Here is a 25,643-nt window from a genome sequence, read left to right on the forward strand (position 1 = left end):
TCTGGACACCTGTGTCTAAATCCTCACTCCTCATGCCCCACCTCCTTCCCTGGGGAGGGGCTGGGCTCCGTCTGCACCATCTCACCCTGAATTCCCCTCTGTCCCCTCGGCAGGGTGATTTTGGCCACGTGGGGCAACCTGGCCCCCCCGGAGAAGACGGTGAGAGGGTAAGTCCAGAAGACAGCCGGGGCACCGCGTGGAGCCCGAGTGAGGGTCAGGGAGGAAGGTCAGGCCGCTCCACTGGGGTTCAATGACAGCTTCAGAGCTGGGGGCTCATTGCAGGGTTAGGAGGGGACACTCGGGGTTGCAGGTGCAGCGCTGGGGGCAGGGCCCGTGTGGGATCCCATGCACTCAGTCTGGGGACTTTCAGGTCCCCTGGAAGGGGCAGCGGCCCAGAGGAGGGAAGGCGGCCCTCCCAGGGTTGTGTCTCCCCCTTTCTAAGTGATGACGCTTTCTCGCAGGGCCCAGAGGGACCTCCGGGGCCCACCGGCCAGGCTGGGGAGCCGGTGAGTGTCAGGAATCCTTGCCGGGTGCAGAGGAGGGACCCAGGCCTCTGAGATCCCCGGGGCTCATAGGCCTGTAGAGAGGGGACGCTGGGGTGACACTCCTCCACCTTTGCAGGGCCCCCGAGGACTGATTGGCCCTAGAGGCTCTCCCGGCCCCCCAGGACGCCCGGTGAGCACCCCGGTCTGTCTTTCCCCGTCACCTTTCTCCCCCCTCCCCCACCCCCCTTCATGTCCCCGTGGCTCGATGTCCCCGCCCGCTGTCGTGACCACCTGCACCTCTCAGCGGATGGGACTCAGGCTCTCGGCCTGGCGTCCTGTCCTAGTCTCACGGCCTCTCTCCCGCCAGGGTGCTGTTGGAAGTGACGGTCCTCCAGGCACCAAAGGCAACGTGGTACGTGCCCACCCTCTGACCCCTGCCCTCTGACACTCTGACTCCGTGATGGTCCCTGTCCCCGTCCACTGTGACTCTCCCCATGCCTGAACACTGTGACCCCTTCCAACTTCACTGAACCCCAACTCTCTCCCCAGGGTCCTCCGGGAGAACCAGGCCCTCCGGGACAGCAGGGAAACCACGGGTCCCAGGTTTGAACTGTCCTTCCCTATAATGGGGGGCTGGGGTCAGTCAAGACCTTAGACCCCTCCCAGCCCCCCAACTTGGCGCTCACTGCTTCTTTCTCACGCCTACCCTCCCGCCCCCTTTTTTATGTCCCCAGGGACTGCCGGGCCCCCAGGGACTCATTGGCACCCCTGGGGAGAAGGTGAGTGACAGCTCCACGTACTGCCAGCTCCTCATGTCTCCTTCCTTCAACTCTGTCTCGCCAGCAAAATCTTCCCTTTTTGTTAGCCCTGGACAGTGACAAATTGTAGCATTCCCTAAGCTAGCGCAGAGTGACAAAGTGTCATTGTTGGGGAAGGGTTGGTTGCAAGGCACAGAAGCCCACCCAGGCTAGATCGCTATGTAAGGGATGTTGTCAGGAGACAGAGAAACCCACAGACGCTGTCACAGAAGACAGATGCACGGGCCAGAAAAGCCATTTCCCCCGGGGGACTCATGGTCTCCTCTTTGTTTCTCTGCACATCTGTTTCCGCCTCCCCGGCGGACGGACTTCCCTCTGCACACATCTTAGTCTGTCCTGGCTGCACCCCACTTCCTAGCTTCAGTTTTGACATAATCATTGTTCACATCCCAGCTTCTCATGTGGCTGCATCGCCCAAAGCCATCTGATGATCCTGCGTCTCTTACCTCCACGTTCTAGGAGAGAATCTCACTGGCTTCGCTGGGCCAAAACGTCCACCTGTGGACCTGTCAGTTGTGTGCGGGACATTAGGGGTTAGCTCACACCTGCCGAGGCCCACCCCTTGGGGCGCGGTGGCTCACGCCTGTCATCCTAGCACTCTGGGAGGCCGAGACGGGAGGATTGCTTGAGGTCAGGAGTTCGAGACCAGCCTGAACAAGAGATCCGGTCTCTACTAAAAATAGAAAAATTAGCTTGGAATAGTGGCGCATGCCTGTAGTCCCAGCTACTCAGGAGGCTGAGGCAGGAGGATCGCTTGAGCCCAGGAGTTTGAGGTTGTAGTGAGCTATGATGACGTCACTGCACTCTACCCAGGGTGACAGTGTCTCTGTCTCAAAGACAAAAAAAAAAGGTGCAACTGGGAAGCCCCTGCCCCAAAATGTCTGTCACACTGTTTTTCCATCCCTTTTCTCAATCCTCCCAGAGGTGGAGGATTTCTGAGGCTCAGAGAGAGAAAGCAGCTTGCCCAGGGCCACACAGAAGTCTGGGCAGAGCTGGGATAGATTTCCTGGCCAGTGGGGTCCACTCATTCTCTGACCTTGAGGCGGCTGCATATCTGAACTGTTCTTGGTGGAGCTCCAGGGCTCTGAGATCCTCTGTCTCCTCATCTATTTTCAGGGTCCCCCTGGAAACCCAGGAATTCCAGGCATCCCAGGAGCCGATGGCCCTCCGGTGAGAACTAGGAGCTAGGAAAAACAGGCAGGAGAAGGGGGAGGCTTGGGAATTTGGATGGCGAATTTTGGTCTCTGACAAAGTTAGGATGTTTCTTCTCTAGGGTCACCCAGGCCCTGAGGGCCCCACGGGAGAGAAAGGTGCCCAGGTGAGTGATCAGGAGGGAAGCCGGGGTGGGGACATAGGTCGCTAGGCAGGGCCAGGAGTCAGGGGTCAGTTGAGAAAGAGATGAGGGCTTTGAGACGCGGTGGGGCAGGCCAGGATGGTACTGATGTCATCTTCCTCCCAGGGTCCGCTGGGATCGGCAGGCCCTCCGGGCTATCCTGGACCTCGGGGTGTGAAGGTAGGTGATGCTCGCAGGTAGGGGCGACTCATCAGCACTGGCGCTGGGGACCCAGCTCCATCAGAAACTTCTAGATGCATGGAGAGAGGAGTGAGTCAGCCAGGCACGATGTAGTGGGAGTAAGAGTTGGGTCTGAGCGACAATGTGTAGAACTGTGTGTGTTACTTTGACCCTGCACGGCCAAAGGACAGCACTACAGCGTAGTTGTCACCTTGTCGTTGAGAACCATTAAGCCCACGAGAGGCTGAACACATTTCGTCGTAAGGGCATGTCACGGTCTAGTTCAGCAAGTGGGAGTCAAGGGGAAGGTTGTGTATAACTCAAGACCAGAACTGCACGCTCTTGCAAGCGCATGAATGCTGGGATGAACCAAGACTCGGGTTGTGGCTAAATAGAGGTACGATGGTGACTGAGCGCAAGGATATTGGAGTTCACGTCCAAGTGGAAGCCGAGTCCAGTTACCTTGTAGCCAAGTACAGGTACCATTTACCTGTCGTCTAAGAACAGAGTTTGGTGGTAGCCAACAGCCAACTCTTGGTGTTTTTGCATTCTAGCCAAGCTCAAATCACAATCAAAGAGGCAGCTATGTTGTCGCTGGCCACAGAGCCCTGTCCCAATTCAGAGTTGTTACACTGTAGCCAGGCATAGTTACATAGTTAAAGCCCAGCTTGTAGTTGAGCCTAGTTACATTGTAGCCAAGGCTGAAGAACGTGGGCCAAGCTTAGTTACATTGTGGTCAAGTGACTCTATTGCCCAAACTCGTGGTTGTGCTGTATCCAAGTACAACTTCACGGTAACCGCTGAGCTCAGTCACACTGTGGCCAAGTGCAGCTTTCAGAGTTCCGTGCGCGCGGCGTCCGGGCTGGCGTGGCGGCGCAGTCCTGCTGTAGCCAAGCACAGAGCTCGCCTTGTTGCCAAGCACAGAGTCGCCTTGTAGCCAACACAATGGGGAACATTCCCCTGCCTTTAGAATGAGACCCGGGCCTGGGATGTTCGTCCCCTCTCTCCTGCCAGGAGGAACTGTGGACACAGTGTCTCCGGAAAATGGGAAGGGATCACTTGGAAATTTGGCCTTCCCTGGTCACCCCCACGCAGATGACCTTGGGAGGCTGCCCGTGGGGAGGGACGGAGCTCTGGGGAAAGTTCATTTATTTCCTCCGAGGCTGCCCCGCCCCGCTCCGGCCCAGCCGCCTCCTGGGACTGTCCTGGCTGTCTGGGGGCAGGGCACGGGGTTTGGGGTCCTCTTAGGCAGGAAGGGAGCCTGAGAACTTTTTCTTTTCTTTTTCCAGGGCACCTCAGGCAACCGGGGCCTCCAGGGGGAGAAAGGCGAGAAGGTGAGGGGGTTTGTTGGTGACGGGAGCCCCAAGAATGGGACTCTGGTTGTGACCCTCCTCTGGTTGAGACCCTGACTTCTGACCTCTGTCTCTTGCACCCAGGGAGAGGATGGCTTCCCCGGCTTCAAGGGGGATGCGGGTCTCAAAGGCGATCGGGTAAGCTGACCTCCAGGTGAGGGGTCGTGTGGGTCTTGGGGGGCTTGGGGAGGGCAGGGAGGGGGCGAGCTGGGGCTGAGAAAGGGCTAGCAGGAGCAGGAAGGACAGAGGACTGACATGGAGGACTCTCTTTTCTATTCCAGGGGCAACCCGGACCCCCAGGTCCCCGGGGAGAGGACGGCCCCGAGGGGCTGAAGGGGCAGGAGGGGCTGGTTGGCGAAGAGGGGCCCCCAGGCTCAGCTGGGGAGAAGGTGAATAATCCCAGACCTTTGCCTGTGCCCTCTGCCCTCTGCCCTTTGCCCTTTGATCTCCAACCTCAGGAGGCTGCAACCACCCTTGTCATCTCCTAGAGCCCCTCAGCTCAGCATTACAGAGCAATTCTATGCACGTGACTCATATTTTAATTGCACCACAAACAATAGGCACTTTCACCCCCATTTTATAGATGAGAAAACTGAGGTTGAGTGACCTGCCCAAGGACAGGCAGGAGACATGACCTGAACCCCGTTTCGCTGACTCCCACCCTTCTACCCCTTTCACCGCACCCCAGCCACACTGACCTTTTCCTGCCGGCCTCCAGTTTGCAATTTCTGACCTTTGTCCCATAATCTCTCTGCAGGGCAAGCTTGGAGTGCCTGGTCTCCCCGGTTACCCTGGACGTCCAGGACCTAAGGTAAGAAACTCCGAGGCTGGGTGTGGATGGGGCAGGGTTGACCCTAACATCTGAGGGTCCAAGCTGTGGTCTGTCCAAGCTGTGGAGCTGTCCACCCCAAGGGTCACTGGAAATTGTAAGTCGTGGTCTTTGGCATCAGCCAGACTTAGGCTCAAACACTCACCTTGTACTTGCCACGTGACCCTGGGCACGTCTCTCGAGAATGTTTTCTCAGCTGCAAAATGGAGATACCATAGATATACCATATATCATACCATAGATACTGTAATGTCTATGGCATCAATCTGATCATAATAATGTTGATGACGGTGTTGTGAAGATAATGGTGATAAAACTATACAATCTTTATTTGACTGAAGTTTGTCAACTGAGCCAATGAAGAGGAGAATCATAAAAAAATACGTGTCTTATGTATCTCAAGTTAATTATAAGTTATAATCAAATGCACTTGCACAGAACTCTACTTCTGTATAAACATACATTTGTTTGCCAACATTTTGATGGATGGGAATACCAATGAAATTCCTCTTTCTGCTTAAACCACACCCATATTATGTCACTGGTGATTTCTGTTTATATAAAGTACAGCAGGAACTTAAAGACATTTGGGAGGAAATCTGAGTGCAGAATCTTCCAGAATTCTACATTTTCACCCTCTTGAGGTGGTAATAGTTTCCGCCCTCCTGAGCCTATACTTAGTTTGACAGCATTTTGTTTTAGTGACTTATCTTAATATTGAATCTTTTCCATTTAACTTAGGTTTTTTTGTTTTTTGTTTTTTGAGACAGAGTCTCACTTTGTTGCCCAGGCTAGAGTGAGTGCCGTGGCGTCAGCCTCGCTCACAGCAACCTCAAACTCCTGGCTCAAGCGATCCTCCTGCCTCAGCCTCCCAAGTGGCTGGGACTACAGGCATGCGCCACCATGCCCGGCTAAGTTTTTCTATATATATTAGTTGGCCAATTAATTTCTTTCTGTTTATAGTAGAGACGGGGTCTTACTCTTGCTCAGGCTGGTTTCGAACTCCTGACCTCGAGCAATCCGCCCGCCTCAGCCTCCCAGAGTGCTAGGATTACAGGCGTGAGCCATGGCGCCCGGCTTTCAGGCTGGTTTTGAACTCCTGACCTTGAGCCATCCGCCTGCCTCGGCCTCCCAGAGTGCTAGGATGACAGGCGTGAGCCACCGCGCCCGGCCCCATTTAATTTAGTTTTGATAATCTTTCTTTTCCTTTCCGTATTTCATCAGTTCTTGTAAATTTTCATTAAATTGCCTACTTCCAATAGCAAGTGCAACCGACATAAAATAGGTTTGGGGATAAACTCAAGGCAACACAGCTAAGTATAGAACTCAAGCTATGGGACCAGAAGTTCATGGGAGTTTGAGAGAGAAACATCCTAGCTGACACCAATCAGAGTGCGTTGGACATTAAGCAGTGCAATTTACAAGAGTCCCTGGCCAAAGGGAAATTTTCCTAGAAAATGTCTATGAAGTTTCTTAGGTGATGTCAAATGATAACCATTCATGTTTTAGTTCAGTAATTGTTACATTTTTAGACCAAAAAAAGTTACATCAACTTTCTTTTGCTTGTACAATATACTGAAAATGTCTGGCAATTTAATTTTATTTACTGAAAAAAGAATAAACCTGTTTATATATTTAAAAAAAAAATATAAGAGTCATGACGTGTTGGTTAAGCCGAGGTCAGTCAACAATCATCATAAATAACAATGGGGCAGGTGCGGTGGCTCACGTCTGTAATCCCAGCACTTTGGGAGGTTGAGGCCAGGAGTTCCAGACCAGCCTGAGCAACATAGCCAGACCCCATCTCTACAAAAAATAAAATAAAAAAATTAGCTGGATGTGGTGGCGCATGCCTGTAGTCCCAGCTACTCGGGAGGCTGAGGTGGGAGGACCACTTGAGCCCAGGAGCTCAAGGTTGCAGTGAGCTATGATGACGCCACTGCACCCTAGCTTGGGTGACAGAGCAAGGCCTTATCTCTAATAAAATAAAATAAAATAAAATTAAATTAAATTAAATTAAATTAAATAGGGAGTAGTCATATTTTCAGGTGTGGTTGGTAAGAAATCGGTTCATCAATAATAATCTAAGATTTTAGCAAGTCCCTGTGTGCACGTGTGCAGGGTATAGGGACCCTTGAAGGGTGTAGGGACCGGGGGACCCCCAGATGTGAAGGGAGGGGAGAGGGCGGGGAATGGGATTGGATGCTGGATGCCGCCCCAGACGTGCTGGGTAACTTGGGCAAGTGTCTCTCCTGATCTGGTCTCAGCCTACGCAGTGAGGGGTGGGAGGGGATATATCAGCCCTTGTGAGGTCTTCCTCCAGGTGGAGGGAGGGTCCCTCCAGCATGGCCTGCAGTCAGCGAGCTGATGTGAATAAGCACTCACAACGCGCCAGCCAGTGGGGCATGTGACCAGCGGGCCGTGCCCTAGCGGGGGAAAGCAGACGTTGAATGTGTGAGCAAGGGAATAGGGTCATGTCAATACAAGTGTTCTGGGGGGAAAAACAAAACAGGGCAAGGCACAGAGGGTGACTTGGAGGTTGGGGAGGTCAGGATGGCGGCAGAAGGGCTTTCTAAGGAGGTGACACCTGAATGAGGTCTCAGTGATGAGGAAGTGGCTGGCTTTGTGGAGACCTGGGAGAAGTAGGCAAAGGCAGCAGGCAGTGCAAAGGCCCTGGGGCAGGAACGCACTGGTGTGCCCGAGGAGCATCGAGGAGGCCACTGTGGCTGGAGTGAAGTGGGAACCCGGTAGAGGAGGGCAGACGGCTACCTTGGAGGAGGCTGGGGCTGGAGGGACCAAGGAAGCTTCTGGAATCAGTGGCCTGGACAGGCGCCAGCGGATAAGATGAAGGGCCAATGCTGTCCACCACCCACTCTTCACCCTCATCTCTTTTCTCTAATTCTCTCAACTCAGGGATCTATTGGATTTCCTGGGCCCCTCGGACCAATAGGAGAGAAAGGGAAGCGGGTGAGTTTGGACGCAGGGGTTACGGGCAGGGAAGGGCTGGCCCAAGGGGAACAGCGTGTGTGGTTGTGCGTGACAATGAGTGGCCCCTGGGTGGCCGTGTCTACACCTGGGAGCACTGTGTGCGTGCATATGCTTGCGTGCAATGCAGGACATACGTAGGCGATCACGCGTGGTGTGAGCATGCGTGTGGCTGTGAGCAGGCGTGCGCGTGCGTGTTTCACGTCCGATGTTTCACGATCGGGCGGGGTCTGACTGCTGTGGCCCGCGGGCCTATGCCTGGGCGATCGAGGCCGTGGATCTGCATGTGTGTCGTGTGGCTGTGCGTGTCACTGTGTGGATGTGCACGCTGACATGCGTGTGTTGTGTTTGTGTCGCTGTGTGTGTATCGCGACAGTGGAGACGGACGCCGTGTATACGTGCCCGAGTGCACACGCACGTGTTTCCAAGACCGTGACCTCAGACCCCGTGCGCACAGTGGGCGCACACGTGTGCGAGGGACGTATTGCACGACCCACGCGTGGCTGTGCTCCACGCAGGCTGCGGATGGCCGAACGCACGCCTGGATGCACAGCTGTGACAAACGCGTGTCGGTGCGCCACTCCTGCTTATGGGTTTGGGCGCTGCAGGCGCGAGCGCGTGTGAGTCGGGTATCTGTGATCTTTGCATGTTTGTGAGTGTAAGTTGTGTGTGTGTGTATGAAAAGCTTTGAAGAAATGCGTGGCAAACGCCTTTCTGGGGCTGTGACGGGGCACGTTTGTGTGCCTGTGTCATGCCTTTGCACCTAACTCCTGCGTCCCCCCATCCGATTTGTTTTTCAGGGGAAGGCGGGACAGCCAGGGCTGGAAGGAGAGCGGGGGCCACCAGTAAGAAAATGGAGCGTGTCCCCCAGCCTGGGCGTGTCCCCCAGCCTGGGCGTGTCCCCCATCCTGGGCAGGGCTGGGAGGGGGGTGGGGAGGTCGTGAGTGGACAGGGAAAGGGGTTCGGTGTCGCTGGTGGGGCAGGAGGGGCCCCGGGGGACTTGGTCCAATCTCCCAGGCCCTCCCCCCGCTCACATCCCATCCTCGCTGTCCCTTCTGTTCAGGGCTCCCGTGGAGAGAGGGGACAGCCAGGTGCCACAGGGCAGCCAGGCCCCAAGGTATGAGTTGGGTGGGCGATCTCGGCTCCCGTGCCCCAGGCTCAGCCAGCCCCTCCCAGTCCTCCCCGGCGGAGTTTGTTCTGCGGCCTGAGTCTCCCCTCACTCTGTCCTAGGGTGACGTGGGCCAGGACGGGCCCTCCGGGGTCCCTGGAGAAAAGGTGAGTGTGTGTGTGAGAGAGAGATCGACCCCGAGTGGAGGGCAAGCCTAGCAGGCGGGGAGACGTTGTAATGCAGTGGAAAGAACGCAGCCTCTGAAGTCAGAGCCACGAGTTCAAGTCCTAGCTCTGCCTGCTGTGTGATCTTGGGCAAATCGCTCAACCTCTCTGTGCCTTAGTTTCTTCCTCTGTAAAATGGGAATAACCTCAGTCCCCACCCCGATGGGCTGCAGTGGTGGATTAAATGACTTTACTGTGTTCAGAGTGCCCTAGCCCATGCCTGGCATGCAGTAAGCGCCCAGTATGTGCCGGCTCTTGTTGTCATCATGCGGGGCTCAGGAAGGGCACAGGCAGGAGGGCTGAGACAATGACTTCTGGTTCCATTTCAGGGGCTCCCTGGTCTGCAAGGCCCTCCAGGATTCCCTGGGCCAAAGGGCCCCCCCGTGAGTGAGGTCACCCCCATGGGGGCTCAGGCGGGAGGAGAGGCTGGGTAGTAAGGAGGCTCCATATCTGTACCCCAACTCTTGTCCCCCAGGGTCACCAGGGGAAAGACGGGCGACAGGGGCACCCGGGACAGAGAGGAGAATTGGTGAGTGACCCCTTGACCTCTGACCCCTGACCTCATCAAGCCCTCCCTTTCTTCCCTCCATGTGACACCCCTCCCCCATTTGACTTTTCTCTCCAGGGCTTCCAGGGTCAGACAGGCCCCCCCGGGCCGGCCGGCGTTCTGGGTCCTCAGGTCAGAGTGCCCCACGAACCTCCCCCGTTTTGTTCCAGTTGGAGGATATTGGGGAGGGGCAAGCTGTATCTCTGAGACTGCTCCGGGCCACCCCCGTTCGAGATGACTCTTCTTCCTCTCCAGGGAAAGACAGGAGAAGTGGGGCCCCTCGGGGAAAGGGGGCCCCCAGGCCCCCCTGGGCCTCCTGGTGAACAAGGTCTCCCCGGCCTGGAAGGCAGAGAGGGGGCCAAGGTGAGACGCCCCTGCCCCGTGGGAGGTCTTGGTGGAGTGGCCCTCGTGCCACCTCCAGGCTCTGGCCCAGAGCCCCAGACTGGGGAGACGCCCCTCCCCCGAGCCTGACCTTCCGCTCTGCGCCCGGCAGGGGGAACTGGGCCCGCCAGGCCCCGCCGGGAAGGAAGGTCCAGATGGGCCCAGGGGCTTCCCTGGCCCCCAGGGGCCCCCCGGGGACACAGTGAGTAGCCTTTGCAGCCCCTCCTGCGTGGGTACGGCTGGGGTGGGAAGCAGCGGAGGGAAGGGGGACGTTAGGATGACATCTGCAGGGGCCCGGAGGAGACAGACCCCTGACACTCAGCCCCCAGTCCCAGGAGAGGGGTGCAGACTGTGAGCCCCCCAGCGGAAGACGGGACTTTGGGGTGCCCCCGGCGTCTCTTGACGGTGAATCATCTCCTCCTACAGGGACCTACTGGTTTGAAGGGTGACAAGGGCCCCCCGGGGCCCGTTGGGGCCAACGTAAGTGCACGCCCATCCGCTGGGCGGGGGACCGGGTGCGGGGTGGACTCAGGGTGGCTCTGAAGTCTGGCTTTGTCATGATGAGCCAAACAGCCTGGGACTCAAACAGGCCTGGGTCGTACCGGCTCTGCCACTCGCTGGCTGGGCAGTTGTATTCCTTGGCGAGCCTCAGTTTCCCTGTCTGTAAAATAGCCGTGATGAGAAGCCTCGTCTGATACACTATTGTAAACCTCAGTGTTGGATGAGTCATCCAACAAATACGTCCCCGCGTGCCAGACACCAGCCTAGAAAAAGCTCTTTTCAGCTTCTTCGGCTCTTTTCAGAGCTTACGTTTTAAGAGAAGAGGCAAAGGAGTTAGTCAGCGATGAATAGCACGGAACAAGATAGACCAGGGTAGCCGTGTGGATGTCCGGGGAGGAGCATTCCAGGCGGAAGAAACAGCATGTGCAAAGGCCCTGAGGCAGGACCGTGCTGACACGATTGAGGCACGGCAGTGATAGCTTTGTGTGGCTGGAGCTGAGGGAGCGAGGAGGAGAGTGGGGGGAGGTGGAGGCAGGGAGGTGACAGAGGCAGTTCACGCAGGGCCTTGTGGGACTCCGGGAAGACTTTGGCTTTTGCTCTGAGGAAGGTGGGAGCCATGGAGGGCTGTGGGTGGAGGAGGGATGTGCCCCGACTCGGGTGCTCTCGGGCGCCCCCTGGCTGCTGTAGGGAAGGGAACAGTTTAGATACCAAGCTGGTAACCTCCTGACTCAGTGCCTGGTGGCTTAAAAACCCTCCATCAAGGAGAGCTGCCACGACTGCCAGCATTCCTGACCCTTCACCCCTGTTTTCAGGGCTCCCCGGGCGAGCGGGGCCCCGTGGGCCCAGCAGGAGGCATTGGGCTTCCTGGCCAGAGTGGCGGCCAAGGCCCCGTCGGCCCTGCAGGCGAGAAGGGGTCCCCGGTGAGTGCCGCGCCCACCCCATGCCTCGGGTGTCCTTGGGGCCTGGCCCTCCACAGCCCAGGACCCGGCAGAGTATTCCCTCCCCGACGTCTCTTGTTCCACTGCCCCATCAGGGAGAACGAGGTCCCCCCGGCCCTACTGGCAAAGACGGGGTCCCAGGGCCCCTGGGTCCTCTGGGCCCCCCTGGAGCTGCCGGGCCTTCTGGCGAGGAAGGGGACAAGGTGAGGGGTTCGCGGCGAGGGAGGGTCTAGGGGAGGCTGGGGACAGGGGTGAAGAGAGACGGGGTCCTCCTTCACCCCATTTTCTCTGCAGGGGGAGGTTGGACCCCCTGGGCACAAGGGGAGCAAAGGCGACAAGGGAGATGCGGTGAGTGGGGGGGGTCCCCAGATGGAGGGGTCTTCAGGGGAGGGCAGAGGGCAGGCATGTGGAGGACAGGCGGGCAGGGGGACCACGGGGTTCTTGACACCCGCATGCGACAGGGGCGGCTCCCGCTACCTGCAGCAGAGGGGCCACAGGGCCCGACTGCGGACGGGGCAGCTGGGGCCCCGAGACGATGATGGGGGGCAGGTCCTTCCCCCGCCTGTGACCCTGTGGCACTGAGGCTTGCTGTCCCCTGAGCATGGCCCCCTGGAACTTCAGCCCCAGTGTCTGGCGTCCATCCCAGCTCTCGGTGGGACTCTTAGGGAAAGGCCACAGCCCAGCCACAGGCCAGACTTGGTGCCAGGAAGACAGGATTTGGCAGAGGAGGGCGGAGCCGCTGCTTCCTGATGGGCGGGGTTATTCTAATGAGGGGGCGTGTCCTGGAGGCAGTGATTGACATCTCTCCTGCCCCTTCTACTCTTGAACTGGACATTTGATTCTGTCCCGTCCTGCAGGGCCCCCCTGGACCGACAGGGATTCGGGGTCCTGTGGGACACCCAGGCCCCCCGGTGAGTGCTCCCCCATCTTTCTGACCCTCCTTCGGGTCCCCGATGGGAAGGGACAGTCTTTCACTCGGACCCAATCTGGACCTCAAACCCAACTCAGATCTGCCTCCGACACCCACTATGAACTCAACCCCGGAAATTGATCCAGTCACAACTTCATCCCCAACCCCGTCCCCCATCTGAAACCTGCTCATGCCCTGAACCTCAACCCCACCCCGGACTCATCATTTAACACCCGTCTTAAAACATTCATTCAGCCCTCAACTTAGTTCCCAGACTCTGTCCCTTAACTCATACCTCAACTCCAAATTCAACACCGACCCTCCCCAAACGTAATCCCAATTCCGACTCCAACCCTTAACCTCAGTCCTGACCCTATCTCTAGCCCTTGACCTTGACCCTAACTGGGCCCCTGCCTCTGCCCTTCTCCCAGGGGGCAGACGGGGCTCAGGGACGCCGGGGACCCCCAGGCCTCTTTGGACAGAAAGGAGACGATGGGGTCAGAGGCTTCGTGGGGGTGATTGGCCCCCCCGGCTTGCAGGTGGGTGTCCGGGTTTGGGGGTGGCGCCTCCGGTTGTCCCCACCCTGGGCCCCAATCTTGCTTCTTTGTTCCACAGGGGCTGCCAGGCCCTCCCGGGGAGAAGGGCGAGGTTGGAGACGTCGGGTCCATGGTACGGACCCCCGGGGATGCGGGCTGGGGTGGGAGGCGGGTGCCAGGGTGGGAGTAGCCATTCTGTTCACTGGGGGAGGGTATGTTGTCATTTTAAGTATCAAGGGTGGTGTCTGTGGTCACTGCGGCTTTTTGGGGGGACATGGGGTCACCGGATGCTGTTCTGGCCCTTCTTCAGGGTCCCCATGGAGCTCCAGGTCCTCGGGGGCCCCATGGCCCCAGCGGAGCCGAGGTGAGAACTCCGGGTGGGGGGCAGGATGGCTCAGAGGTGGGGACACCTATTTCCCAGAAGGGAATAGGTGGGACTGTGGGATTCCACAGTCCCACCCTCCCCCTGGCTGTCTCCCCAGGGCCCTCCAGGCCTGCGGGGAGGAGTCGGTCAGCCGGGCGCCGTGGGTGAGAAGGTGAGAAAGGGAAGGGGTGGGGGGGCAAATCCAGTCCTGCTTGGGCATGGCTGTCCTGGGCTGCTCCTCCCTGTTGGACCTCTCCCCACTCTCACTTTGCCTCTTGCAGGGTGAGCCAGGGGAGCCTGGAGACCCGGGACCTCCAGGAACCCCAGGCATCCTGGTGAGTGAGTGTGCAGTGTGGCCCCAGCATCCATCTCAGGGAACCCTTGACCCCTGGGCATCTTGGGCCACCTTGACCTCTGGGCATCCTTAGGCCATCCACTGACCCAGGACCTATGGGCATCACTGGTTACCTTGAGGAAAGAAAGACTCTTGCAAGGTTTCAGAGAGGGCTGCTATATACAGTTGCACAGGTTGCACACTGCACAAGAGCACAGGGCCCAGGGTGCAGGTTGGGGGTTCAGATCCAAACCATGAGGCCTAATTTGGGGATGAATTGGGCAGAGGGGGGGACCCTTTTCAAGTTCGCTCCAGGGCAGCTAGACCAACTTTGCACATGACCCATGTGCACCTAGACCACAGTGACTCCTGTCTCTCATCAGTCCTAGGTCCTTCTGACCTCTGACCCTTGGGCAACCTAGGCTACTCTGACCCCTGACCCCAGAAAAGTCCCAGACCACCCTGATGCCTAAATCAATGTATGCTAATCCTTGATCCTTGAAGAGTGCAGGTCACCCTGACCTCTGCCCTCTGTTTCTGCAAAGGGGCCCAAGGGAGAATTCGGTGAAAAGGGGGACACAGGCCCATCTGGGGCTGCCGGACCCCCGGGCAAGAAAGGTCCCCCTGGCGAGGACGGTGCCAAAGGGAACATGGTGAGTCCTGGGGGGAGATGGAGGCAGAGGTGGGAGTTGAACCTCTCCCAAACTTCCAGCCGGGGTCGCACCCTCCAATTTGCGGGTCTCATGAGCGACCCAGAACATGGCTGAATGAATGAATGAATGAACGGACGGATGCAGTGGCTCCGTGTCATTGCACGGGGTGAAAGTTGATTTCACACCGAATCATGGGGACACTGTTGGAAGGGCCAAGGTTGCAGTTGATGATGAGTCAGCGTTGGGGGTGACGTGGGACTTGGCACTGGGCGTGGGCGGAGGCCCCACTGCCACCGTGGGAGGGCTTGGGCGTGGGGTGCAGGACAGGGGTGAGGAGCTCAGCGCCGGGGGGGACCTCGACTCGCATCTCAGCGCCCCCCCTGCTTGCGGCGCCCCCTGTCTGAGCACCCCCTCTCTCCCTGTGAGCCCCGGGCCCGGGGGCTGCGGCGAGTGAGAAGGCTCGTGTCGCCTCCTAGCTCAGCGTCTGCGCCCAGGAAACCCTCGAATGTTCGGCCCTCCCGGGCCAGGAATTTTGCATTCTGTTCATGAAATGTGTCCCCAGCAACCAGGACCGTTCCTGGGCACAGTCGATCTGGTCGATAAATGCGTGACTGACTGTTCGATAATTCAGCGACGTTTAATGAACGGTCCCTGGACGAACACAGCGACTAACGCTCATTGATCATTCTGGGTTCCAGGGCCCCACGGGACTCCCCGGAGACCTAGGGCCACCAGGGGACCCTGGAGTCTCGGTGAGTGTGACCTTCCCCCTCCACCCCCCACCAAGCCCCGAGTATTTCCTAATTCTGTCCCCATCTCCCTCCCCCACCGCAGACCTGGCCAAGGTCAGTGGGGCCAGTAACCCTCACTTGCCTCCAAGCCCCACCCCAAAACCTCCGTGTCCTCCCCCCCCACCTCTCCCAACTCTGTCTCCCCACCCCTGCAGGGTATAGACGGCTCCCCTGGGGAGAAAGGTGACCCTGGAGATGTTGGGGTGCCGGTGAGTAAGGAACAGTGTGTTCCTGGGGGTTTGGGGGGGGCTGGTGATGGGTAAATTGGGGGGCAGAGGAGTGGGCTGGTGGGGTACCCAGGGCCCCTGCAGGTGCCCCCCAGGAATGTGAGGGAGCAGGCGGGAGGTGGCTAGTGCTGGGGTGACATCTGGGAAAGGCTGTCGTCTGGTCCAAGGTGTCCTGAGACAGTCACACTCAGCCAACCTTAGCTGACACTGTCCCTGGTGCTCTGTCACCCCCATAGGGTCCACCTGGCGCTTCTGGGGAACCCGGCGCCCCTGGGCCCCCCGGCAAGAGGGTGAGTGACAGACAAGCCACCTCCTGGCTGCCCTGGCTCCAACGTTGTCCCACTCAGCCCACAGCCCCCCACTCACCCCATAGACCCCCCACACACGCTGTCTTTCCCTCCTCAGGGTCCTTCGGGCCGCGAGGGCCGGGAAGGCAGAGAAGGGGAGAAAGGTGCCAAGGTGAGTCCACACCCCACCCTGGGGAGGGTCCCCGCACCGACCCCTGGACCACTGCGGATGCCCCATTCCCGCCCCACCCCTGCTGGGTTTTGGGGGGGCAGGTCAGGACGAGGGAGCCCTCTGACTCGTGGCGTCCTCCTTTGCCCCTGTGCATTTCAGGGGGAGCCAGGTCCTGATGGGCCCCCAGGGAGGACGGGCCCAGTAGGGGCTCGAGGGCCCCCTGGACGTGTGGGGCCGGAGGGTCTTCCAGGGATCCCGGGCCCTGTGGTGAGTGGGGCGTGGCTGGGGCCAAGGGCGGAGCCAGGGCTGGGGCGGGGCCAATGGTGGGGGGCGGGGCCAATGGTGGGGCGGAGCCAATGGTGGGGCGGGGCGGGTCAGGGGCGGGGCCGGGTTGGATCAGGGACGCCCTGCATGCGCAGGCTGGTGATCTCATCACAGTGGGAGGAGCTGCCTCTGGTTGGTGGTGGGGGCGTCCACTCCGGGCTCTGGTAGGTGCAGAAGACCCCCATGTTCTGTTTCGTCCTTAGGGTGAACCAGGCCTCCTGGGAGCCCCTGGGCAGATGGGTCCCCCCGGCCCTCTGGTAAGAGACTTCTTTGTCTCTGAAGTCCCAGCTCTGAGGACCACTCTGGGCATCCGGTGGCCATCTAGTGACCATTGGTGCTAATGGTGCAGGCTGGGCCCTCAGTGACCATCCATCTCACTGTCCACACAGACCATCCCTACGAGCCATCCACTCTGCCCCTCATCTTGATGGTCTATACTGACCACACTGGCCTCCATCCTGATGGTCTACACTGGCCACACAGCCCCTCATCTTGATAGTCTACTCTGACCACACTGGCCTCCATCCTGATGGTCTACACTGGTCACACAGCCCCTCATCTTGATAGTCTACTCTGACCACACCGGCCTCCACATCGGCCTCCATCCTGATGGTCTACACTGGCCACACAGCCCCTCATCTTGATAGTCTACACTGATCACACTGGCCTCCATCCCGATAGTCTGACCACATTGACCATTGATGAAAATCTTGATGGTCTACACTGGCCACACTAACCCCTCATCTTGACAGTCTATGATGACTCCATTGGCCTCCATCCTGATGGTCTATACTGGCCACACTAACCCCTCATCTTGATAGTCTACACTGCCCATGCTGGCCTTCCATCCTGATGGTCTACACCCACTCCACTGACCCACCATCTTGAGGTGGGTCACTGACCTCCCGCACCGATCTTGGCCACTGAGCATTATCATTGGCCATCCTCCCACCCACCCCTCCTTACTCTCATCATCCCTCCCGTCTCCCGACTGTGTCCACGACCACATCCCTCGTAATTCCCATTTGAAATTTGGGTCGTCTCCCATCTGCATTCCCCAAGACCTTGAGACTCCACACCTGAGAGTCCCTCACTGACCCTTGCTGTCCCCGCAGGGGCCCTCTGGCCTCCCAGGGCTGAAAGGAGATGCCGGCCCCAAGGGGGAGAAGGTGAGCACGCCCCATTCCATCATTCCCCTCCCACCTTCCCCGCCCTGGCCAGAGGGCTGGGAGAGCGGGGTGTCCTCTGCCCCCAGACTCATCACCCCAAGGCTCTAGGAGAAACACCTCCCCGCATCCTCCCACCTCCTTACCTACATGTGCCCCTTCGTCCTCCAGGGCCACATCGGATTGATTGGTCTCATCGGCCCCCCTGGGGAGGCCGGCGAGAAAGGGGATCAGGGTTTGCCTGGCGTGCAGGGCCCCCCGGGCCCCAAGGGAGAACCGGTGAGTGTGTGTCCTGCCCGGATTTGAAGACTATGTTCAAAGGAGGGGGCGGGTGGGGAGGCAGGGAACCGGGCCGTTTGGAGAATGTGGGGGTGGGGTCTGGGACTCCTGGGTCTGGAATGATGGGATGTATTTGGGGAAACTGGGGGGGCCGTATCTGGGGACTTGCAGGCTGGAGGCTGTGTCTGGGCTTTGGGGGGTCTCCCTTCAAGGGAATTGGAGGCTTGTTTACAGTCTGAGGGGATTGGGGGCTTGCCTGGAGGATGTATCAGGGCAATGGGTCTGCACCCCACCAGGACTGACTGTGAGCACCTTTCTGCAGGGCCCTCCTGGTCCCATTGGCTCTCTGGGCCACCCTGGGCCCCCAGGTGTGGCGGTGAGTACCGGAGCAGGTTGTGGGGTGGGGTTACTGTGGCGGGTCAGGCCAGGACCCCAGGCTCTCCCTGTCTCTACCCCACAGGGTCCCCTGGGACCGAAAGGCTCAAAGGGGTCTCCGGTGAGTACACCCCGTTCCCTTGAGCTTCCGCCTCCCAGCTGCCCCGCCCCCTCCGCTTCCCCGACCCTCCCCGCCTCCGCATTCACTCATTTATTTATTCACGCGATCGTGCACTCGACAAATATTTATTCAACACCTACCGCTGCATTTCATCAAATCTCAAATGCCATCAATTGTAAGATGCACCATTATTTTATAAACTGCTGTGAAAGAAAACAGTTGTGCCAAGTAAATGATGACTTGCCAAAGACATTAAGATGCTGGTTTCAGAGACGTTAAAATATGAAAAGAAAATAAATGTGTGTCTTATGCTTAGTGCTGAACATTGCGAATCCCTCCCCCAGGGCTGTGCGTGCCTGTGTGTGTGTGTGTGTGTGTGTGTGTGTGTGTGTGTGTGTGTTTGTGTTGGCGGGAAGAGGTCTCCATAGACAGATTTCACCCCCAAGTGGCTTCTCCCTGCAGGGGTCCCTTGGTCCCCGTGGAGACACTGGACCCCCAGGCCCCCCAGGCCCTCCGGTAAGTTCCCCAAGGAGAGGGGCCACCAGGACCTGAGGGGAGGTCAGGGGCTATGTCTGGGGCCCCACTGGGTCTGGTGCTCAGGGCATGCGCGTGGGGAGGGCAGGGCTGGCAGGGGGCCCATCCATGGGGACTCTGACTTGGGTCTTGTCTCCTGCTATGTCCCCACCCTGACTCCATCTCTTCCTCCCGTCTTTGTGCATTTCAATAATTGTCCCATTATTGCATCTCTGTCTGTTTCTGTTTCCCCTCCCCCTCGTCCCCTCTCCCCCTTCCTTGCCCAATCCACCCCCGACGCCCAGGGTCCCTCCGCAGAGCCGCACGGGCTGCGCAGGCGCCGACGCTCCCTCCCAGTCCTGGAGGGCGGCCTGGAGGAGGTGCTGGCCTCGCTGGAGTCGCTGAGCTTGGAGCTGGACCAGATGCGGCGCCCCCCGGGCACAGCCGAGCGCCCGGGCCTCGTGTGCCGCGAGCTGCACCGCAACCACCCGCACCTGCCCGACGGTGAGGACGGTGCCTGCCGGGGCGGGCGGGGCGGGCGCGGGCGGCCCCCGCTCACCTGCCCTGCCCGGCTCTGCGGCAGGGGAATACTGGATTGACCCCAACCAGGGCTGTGCGCGGGACGCGCTCAGGGTTTTCTGCAACTTCACGGCGGGAGGAGAGACCTGCCTCTACCCGGACAAGAAGTTCGAGATGGTGAGTGTCCCAACCACCTCCTCCCCTCCAGGAAGGGCTGTCGCCCGCTCCCTCCACTCCCTCCGCCCCTCACCGGCTTCTCTGGAACCTTCTCCTACCTTCAACCAACATTTATCGAGCGCCTACTATATGCTAAGCCCTGTCTGACTCTCAAAAAGAAAGCAACCTCTTTGCTTTTGCGGAGCTCGCCTTCCCTGGGAAGACAGACAAGAAAAACTCCTGAGACATCGATAATGGTGACAAACCTTTAAATGGTGTCCATGGGTGCCAGGCCTGTCCCAAAGCCTGTGCCATGTCACCTTACGGAGTTGCAACCACCTGCTGATGGCAGTTCTGCTATCATTCTCCCCCAGAGGGGGAAACTGAGGCACAGAGTGGTGATTAGATTGTTCAAGGCAGTGTGGTGTCAGAGTCCCAGCCCTTAACCACCCAGCTATGCTGTCTGCTGACCTGCTGTTTTATAGGGCCCCATGCGCTCTCTGTCCTCCAGGCTGTGGGCTGGGAGGTGAGACCACCGTGTCCCCCAGAAATCCCGGAGTTCTCCATTAGGGAACTTCGAGCCTAGCAGCTTCCCGGCACCAAGTGCCAGGCTTGGCAGTGCAGGGCGATGGGCTGGGAGCATGGATCCTGAACCCTGGACCACATGGGTTGGAATTCATATCTGGCACCTCAGTTTATCCATCTGTAAAATGGAGCTCTAGAAAGTACCCACGTCATGAGGTGGTTGTGCAACTGAGGCACTGATGGGAACATTCACTAAGCCCTGCCTACACGCCCTGCACGCGGCGCTGTGCAAATATCTCCGCCTGCAGCTAAAGCACTCAGCAAGCACCGGGCCCGCAGACGTGTGCAATACCGTTTGCTGCTGGTTTTGACTGGTCAGCCCCCTGGTTTAATAGCAGCTCAGTCGCTCAGGGGGTGGGAATTTAGACAGGCTCAGACTGCCCACTCCTGGGGCACGTGCATCACGTCCAACCCGTCCACAGTTGCTGACGTGGGAGGGCCTCCTGATCACTCAGCTGCACTGGCCTGGAAGGGGGTTGGGGAGGGAGTGAGCTGCTTTCTGGGCTTTTGGGTTTCCCAAACACAGACCCGAGACACAGATGTAGGGGGTGATCCCAGGAAGCACCAGGAGGGGAGAGAGGCGGTGAGAGAGGACCAGGCAGGTCCCAGGTCCAGGATGTGGCATTAAAATGGTACCATTGGGGGCCGGGTGCGGTGGCTCACGCCTGTAATCCTAGCACTCTGGGAGGCCGAGGCGGGTGGATCGCTCAAGATCAGGAGTTCGAAACCAGCCTGAGCAAGAGCGAAGACCCCGTCTCTACTAAAAATAGAAAGAAATTAATTGGCCAACTAAAAATATATATTAAAGAATTAGCCGGGCATGGTGGCCCATGCCTGTAGTCCCAGGTACTCGGGAGGCTGAGGCAGCAGGATTGCTTGAGCCCAGGAGTTTGAGGTTGCTGTGAGCTAGGCTGACAGCAGGGCACTCTAGCCCAGGCAACAGAGCGAGACTCTGTCTCTAAACATAAAAAAAAGGTACCACTGGGGATCCAAGGCTTATCCCACTGGGGAACTCTAGGAGACGGTGCAGCATGGACCCCCGAGAGCTGGTGGGTGCGGGAGCTGGGGTATTTATACACCCACCCCCATCAGTTGTTGGTTGAGGGCTGCCTCCGGGGGTGTGGATCTCCCTGCCCCCTGGGCACAGGCAGAGCCCACTCCCACGGCCAGAGAACAGCCTGAGACGCTCAATCCACGGCCTTCACTGTGAGCAAGTGTCTTAGACCATTTCCCGATGCTGCAAAGGATACCCGTGGCTGGGTCCTTTACAGAGAACAGAGGTCTGTTGGGCTCCGGGGCCTGCAGTCGGCACGAGGGGCATGGCGCCAGCGTCCGCTTCTGACGAGGGCCCCAGAAAGCCTCCACTCATGACGGATGGCGAAAGGGGAGCAGGCGTGTCACATGGGGAAAGGGGGAGCAAGAGAGAGGGGGGGGCCACGGTTTTGCAAACAACCAGCTCTCGCGTGAACTAATGGAGTGAGAACTCACGAGGCACCGAGCCTTGCACGAGGGGTCCTCCCCCATGACCCCAACACCTCCCGCTCAGCCGGCCCCACCTCCCACACTGGAGAGCAAATTGCAGCGGGAGATTTGGAGGGGACGAACACGCACGTCAGGACGTCCGTGCAGAGAGGGCTTGCGGGTGGTGGCCGGGCGTGTGCTACAGTGACCCCCTCCCTCGCCCAGGTGAAACTGGCCTCCTGGTCCAAAGAAAAACCTGGCGGCTGGTACAGCACGTTCCGGAGAGGGAAGAAGGTGAGAGGTCAGAGGCCGAGGTCGGGGCTGGTGTGAAACGGGGGGAACCAGCAGGAGGAGGTGACGGAGTGGTTCTGAGGTCCAGGATGAACAGGACAGGCTCTCCTCTGCCTCCGTGGTGGGCGCAGGCTGGAGTTGGGGACAAGGAAGCCTCAGATTTGTAATAGGTAGCTAGCTGTCACACACAGTGACGGTGACAGGGTGGGGGAAGCAGAGGGCGTGGTGGACATTCAGAGGCAGTGCCCGAAGGACCTCAACTAGGAAACCTAGTTCAGCTGAAGCCTAAAGAATGCATTAGGCTAGCAAGTTAGGGAAGACAAGGACAAGTGTTCTGGGCAGAGGGAACAGACTATGCAAAGGCTCAGAGTCAAGAGACAGCCTGGTGGATTTGAAGAAGGAAAGCCATTTTTGCTCTGCTCTAGAGAGTTCGAGAGGGAATATGATAGGAGAGAGGCGGAGGAGATGAGTGAGGGTAGGACAAGAGTAGGTAGTAGGGAGCCATGGAGTGTATTTAAGTGAGGGAGGAACTCAGATCAAATCTCTGTGTTAGAAAAATTGCCTCTGGGGCTGGAGTGGGGTATGGACTGGAGGCTGGGAGACCCAGAAGGAGACGGGTCCAGGATATTAAAGGGGCATCTGCCCTGGAGCTGATGCAATAGGGTGGAGGGGAAAGCCTGGCTTAGAACAGTATCTAAGAGTCCGAGTCCACAGGACATGGTAATTGATTGGACGGATGGAAGGAAGGAGCTGGGGATGATGCCCAAGTTCCTGCTTGAGGGTCTTATATCTGGTGAGAGACACTCTTCTCTGAGACCCGAAGGGCAGGTTTGAGAGTGGGGGTATTTTGAGTTCAGTCTGGAATTTGTCCATGTGACATGTATGTCCATGTCCATGTAACATGTATGTGCGTGATGAGCACTAGGAACATGGCAGGAAATAGAACATAGTTCCTGACTTGAGGAAGTGGAAGAGGCAGACAACACGGAAGGAAAAAAAAGCTATAACATAACCTCAGGGCATATCTTGGTTTGGGCTACCCCAAGGCAGACCCCAAGACAAGAATTCATTTGCGAGTAATTTATCGGGGGAGATGATTCCAGCAAACATCAGTTGGGAAACATGGAGGTGACATCGCAAAAGAGAATGAAGCCAAAAGAGATGTTACCAAGACAGTTATCTCACCCCAGTTACATTTTAATAACATATCTTATTTAACCTAATAGATCAAAAATATTGTCATAGCAATATAATGAATTATTAAGGTATTTTATATTGTTTCCATATTAGTTCTTTAAAATCCAGGCACATATTTTACATTTTTAGCACATCATAATTTCTTTCTTTTCCTTCTTTCAATTTTTCTTTATTTTTTTATTTTTTGGGTGTGTGTTGACATAATTTAGATGTTCAATTTTACTGGGAATATTTGATTGTTTTTAGATTTTATAAAACCATGGAACAACAGTTGAAAAGGTAGATTCACAGATTCATGTTGTTCCTAGCATACGATTTTGGATAACTGGATGGAGGCTCAGCTATTGGTTATGAATTTCTAAAAGTAAAAAAAATGGAAAAAAACAGTAAATAAAGTAAAAATAGCCCCTCTGTCGAATTGGCCACATTTCAAGTGACTCTTGGACATGTGGCTGCTATTGTGGACAGGAGGATACTGCAGGCTCTGTGGGTCAGGGGATGACAAGAGTAGAGGTAGAATTGTGAGTTCTGGGTAGGGATGTGCATGTTACAGCCCTGGATTTGGTGGCTCAAGGGATCAAGATATGTGAGGTCAAATGGACTCAGCCAGGGGATGCCTTAGAATTCCGTATTGAGTCTATGGCCAAACCCTAACCCTACCCCTAACCCTAAACCTGCCCCTACCCCTAACCCTACCCCTACCCCTACCCCTAACACTACCCCTAACCCTACCCCTACCCCTACCCCTAACCCTACACCTACCCCTACCCCTAACCCTACCCCTACCCCTACCCCTACCCCTACCCCTAACCCTACCCCTAACCCTAACCCTGCCCCTACCCCTACCCCTAACCCTACCCCTACCCCTACCCCTAACCCTAACCCTAACCCTAACCCTGAGCACGCCCGATCTCGTCTGGTCTTGGAAGCTAAGCAGGGGCGGGCCTGGGTGGTACGTGGATGGGAGAATTCTGTCTTGGCTCTCTAGGTGGCTGGTGGGACCTCCTCAGAGACAGGGACACGGGGGAGGTGGCGGGCCTGCGGGTGAACGGGGGCTCTGGGAGGCGGGTTCTGCAGACAGAGCGGGAGCTCACGGAGCACCCTCGCCGCTGCCCTGCCCGCCACCCAGTTCTCCTACGTGGATGCCGACGGCTCCCCGGTGAGCGTGGTGCAGCTGACCTTCCTGCGGCTGCTGAGCGCCACGGCCCGCCAGCGCTTCACCTACTCCTGCCAGAACTCGGCCGCCTGGCTGGACGAAGCCGCGGGCGGCCACGGCCGCTCCCTCCGCTTCCTGGGCACCAACGGGGAGGAGGCCTCCTTCAACCAGACGGCAGCGGCCACCATCAGTGTCCCTCACGATGGCTGCCGGGTAAGGGGCCGGGGCAAGGGGTGGCGGGAGTGGGGAGGGCCCGCCCCTGCCACCCCCGCCGCTCACCACCCCCTGTCCCCTGTCCCCTGTCCCCTGTCCCCTGCGCTCAGCTCCGGAAGGGCCAGGCCAAGACGCTCTTGGAGTTCAGCTCTTCTCGCGTGGGCTTTCTGCCCCTGTGGGATGTGGCCGCCGCCGACTTCGGCCAGACGAACCAGAAGTTTGGGTTTGAGCTGGGCCCCGTCTGCTTCAGCAGCTGAGAGTCCCCGGGCTGGGAGGGACAGTGAAGGAGCCCCCCAGGAAGGGGCACGTTTGGTGCTGAGGCTTCGAAGCCACCGTATTTATCATTTCCTGCGACTCTGAAGACAGGGCATGTGACTCCGCTCACCGACGTCAAACAGTATTAGTCCTCCCTGCGGAGGGGCTGGGGGCTGGGTCCCTTGGCCGAAGGGTCCCGCCTCCTCCCACTCCGCTCCAAGTGGCTAACCGCAGTCTGGCTCTATCTCCCGCCCCTCCCCCCACAACCCACAACCTTCCACCCACCCCGGCCCCCCATGCCAAGAGCTGACCAACGATCCCCCCCAACAGCGGCCTGCCCCCTCCTCGGTCACTGCCCCCCCCTTGGTGCTACCCTTCCCCAGAGTTAAGCACTGGATGTCCGCTGACCCCAGGCTGGGACCCCTTCTCTCCCTGGGCTACTTCCAGGTGGGTTCACGGTGAAGGGACTAACGCCAGATGACAGAGGGAAGTGGGACTTCCCTTGACTGAGCTGTGTGTCCCTTCTGCTGCCTCGGCCCGGCCCTGCGTACTTCCCGCCCCCGCCCCCGCATGGCTCCAAGCTCACCTTGCCATGCCAGGTGGTTTGGGGACCAGGACGCTGGGGGTGTATCAGGATCCTAATGGTGCTGCCTGCCCTATTTATACGTGGGTCTGTATTACAAGGGAAAAATCCCCTCTGTTGTATATTTAATCTGCTTCTTCCTTAGGGAAGGCTGGGATAGGATGAGGGAGACTCCAGCACAACCCTCCCCCCCTACAACCCTCCCCCAGGCCAGAGGGCAAAATTGGCATCTCAAGTCCGAGAATAAACCAATGAACTGTGTTCTGGTCTCTGTCTTTCATTTCATGCTGGCCATACCTCTCTTAGGGAATGGCTCTTGTCTCACCTGAGGTACCTGCCACCATATGCCTTAATTAATTAGGTGTATTCTCTGTTTCCATTGGGAATACGATCATGAGAAACCGTGTCTTTCTTCGAAACCCAGCATCTAGAAACTGTGCCTGGAATTCAAGAGAACTGAATGAATGAATGAATGAATGAGGAAGTGAATGAAT

At 57.9% G+C, this 25,643-nt stretch overlaps 1 protein-coding gene across 1 annotated transcript in view; it reads left to right on the forward strand.

Annotated features, from left to right (window-relative positions):
* COL5A3 (collagen type V alpha 3 chain) overlaps window positions 1-25,410 on the forward strand; it is a 37,769-nt gene extending 12,359 nt beyond the window's left edge. The window contains exons 19-67 of the mRNA XM_075998113.1: window positions 114-167; window positions 462-506; window positions 622-675; window positions 853-897; window positions 1,035-1,088; window positions 1,220-1,264; window positions 2,420-2,473; window positions 2,577-2,621; window positions 2,763-2,816; window positions 4,106-4,150; window positions 4,253-4,306; window positions 4,450-4,557; window positions 4,926-4,979; window positions 7,911-7,964; window positions 8,783-8,827; window positions 9,046-9,099; window positions 9,213-9,257; window positions 9,644-9,697; window positions 9,790-9,843; window positions 9,940-9,993; window positions 10,117-10,224; window positions 10,355-10,444; window positions 10,669-10,722; window positions 11,556-11,663; window positions 11,777-11,884; window positions 11,976-12,029; window positions 12,539-12,592; window positions 13,023-13,130; window positions 13,207-13,260; window positions 13,438-13,491; window positions 13,610-13,663; window positions 13,773-13,826; window positions 14,371-14,478; window positions 15,177-15,230; window positions 15,425-15,478; window positions 15,733-15,786; window positions 15,902-15,955; window positions 16,115-16,222; window positions 16,483-16,536; window positions 17,395-17,448; window positions 17,617-17,724; window positions 18,047-18,100; window positions 18,185-18,220; window positions 18,683-18,736; window positions 19,039-19,237; window positions 19,317-19,429; window positions 21,680-21,748; window positions 24,072-24,311; window positions 24,422-25,410. Coding sequence (XP_075854228.1) covers window positions 114-167; window positions 462-506; window positions 622-675; window positions 853-897; window positions 1,035-1,088; window positions 1,220-1,264; window positions 2,420-2,473; window positions 2,577-2,621; window positions 2,763-2,816; window positions 4,106-4,150; window positions 4,253-4,306; window positions 4,450-4,557; window positions 4,926-4,979; window positions 7,911-7,964; window positions 8,783-8,827; window positions 9,046-9,099; window positions 9,213-9,257; window positions 9,644-9,697; window positions 9,790-9,843; window positions 9,940-9,993; window positions 10,117-10,224; window positions 10,355-10,444; window positions 10,669-10,722; window positions 11,556-11,663; window positions 11,777-11,884; window positions 11,976-12,029; window positions 12,539-12,592; window positions 13,023-13,130; window positions 13,207-13,260; window positions 13,438-13,491; window positions 13,610-13,663; window positions 13,773-13,826; window positions 14,371-14,478; window positions 15,177-15,230; window positions 15,425-15,478; window positions 15,733-15,786; window positions 15,902-15,955; window positions 16,115-16,222; window positions 16,483-16,536; window positions 17,395-17,448; window positions 17,617-17,724; window positions 18,047-18,100; window positions 18,185-18,220; window positions 18,683-18,736; window positions 19,039-19,237; window positions 19,317-19,429; window positions 21,680-21,748; window positions 24,072-24,311; window positions 24,422-24,568 — 3,531 coding nt within the window. The 3' untranslated portion in view covers window positions 24,569-25,410. The remainder of the gene's footprint in view (window positions 1-113; window positions 168-461; window positions 507-621; window positions 676-852; window positions 898-1,034; window positions 1,089-1,219; window positions 1,265-2,419; window positions 2,474-2,576; window positions 2,622-2,762; window positions 2,817-4,105; window positions 4,151-4,252; window positions 4,307-4,449; window positions 4,558-4,925; window positions 4,980-7,910; window positions 7,965-8,782; window positions 8,828-9,045; window positions 9,100-9,212; window positions 9,258-9,643; window positions 9,698-9,789; window positions 9,844-9,939; window positions 9,994-10,116; window positions 10,225-10,354; window positions 10,445-10,668; window positions 10,723-11,555; window positions 11,664-11,776; window positions 11,885-11,975; window positions 12,030-12,538; window positions 12,593-13,022; window positions 13,131-13,206; window positions 13,261-13,437; window positions 13,492-13,609; window positions 13,664-13,772; window positions 13,827-14,370; window positions 14,479-15,176; window positions 15,231-15,424; window positions 15,479-15,732; window positions 15,787-15,901; window positions 15,956-16,114; window positions 16,223-16,482; window positions 16,537-17,394; window positions 17,449-17,616; window positions 17,725-18,046; window positions 18,101-18,184; window positions 18,221-18,682; window positions 18,737-19,038; window positions 19,238-19,316; window positions 19,430-21,679; window positions 21,749-24,071; window positions 24,312-24,421) is intronic.
* The last annotated feature ends 233 nt before the right edge of the window (window positions 25,411-25,643 follow it).

Source organism: Microcebus murinus, chromosome 27 (genome assembly GCF_040939455.1).
Source record: "Microcebus murinus isolate Inina chromosome 27, M.murinus_Inina_mat1.0, whole genome shotgun sequence".
NCBI classification, from domain to species: domain Eukaryota; kingdom Metazoa; phylum Chordata; class Mammalia; order Primates; family Cheirogaleidae; genus Microcebus; species Microcebus murinus.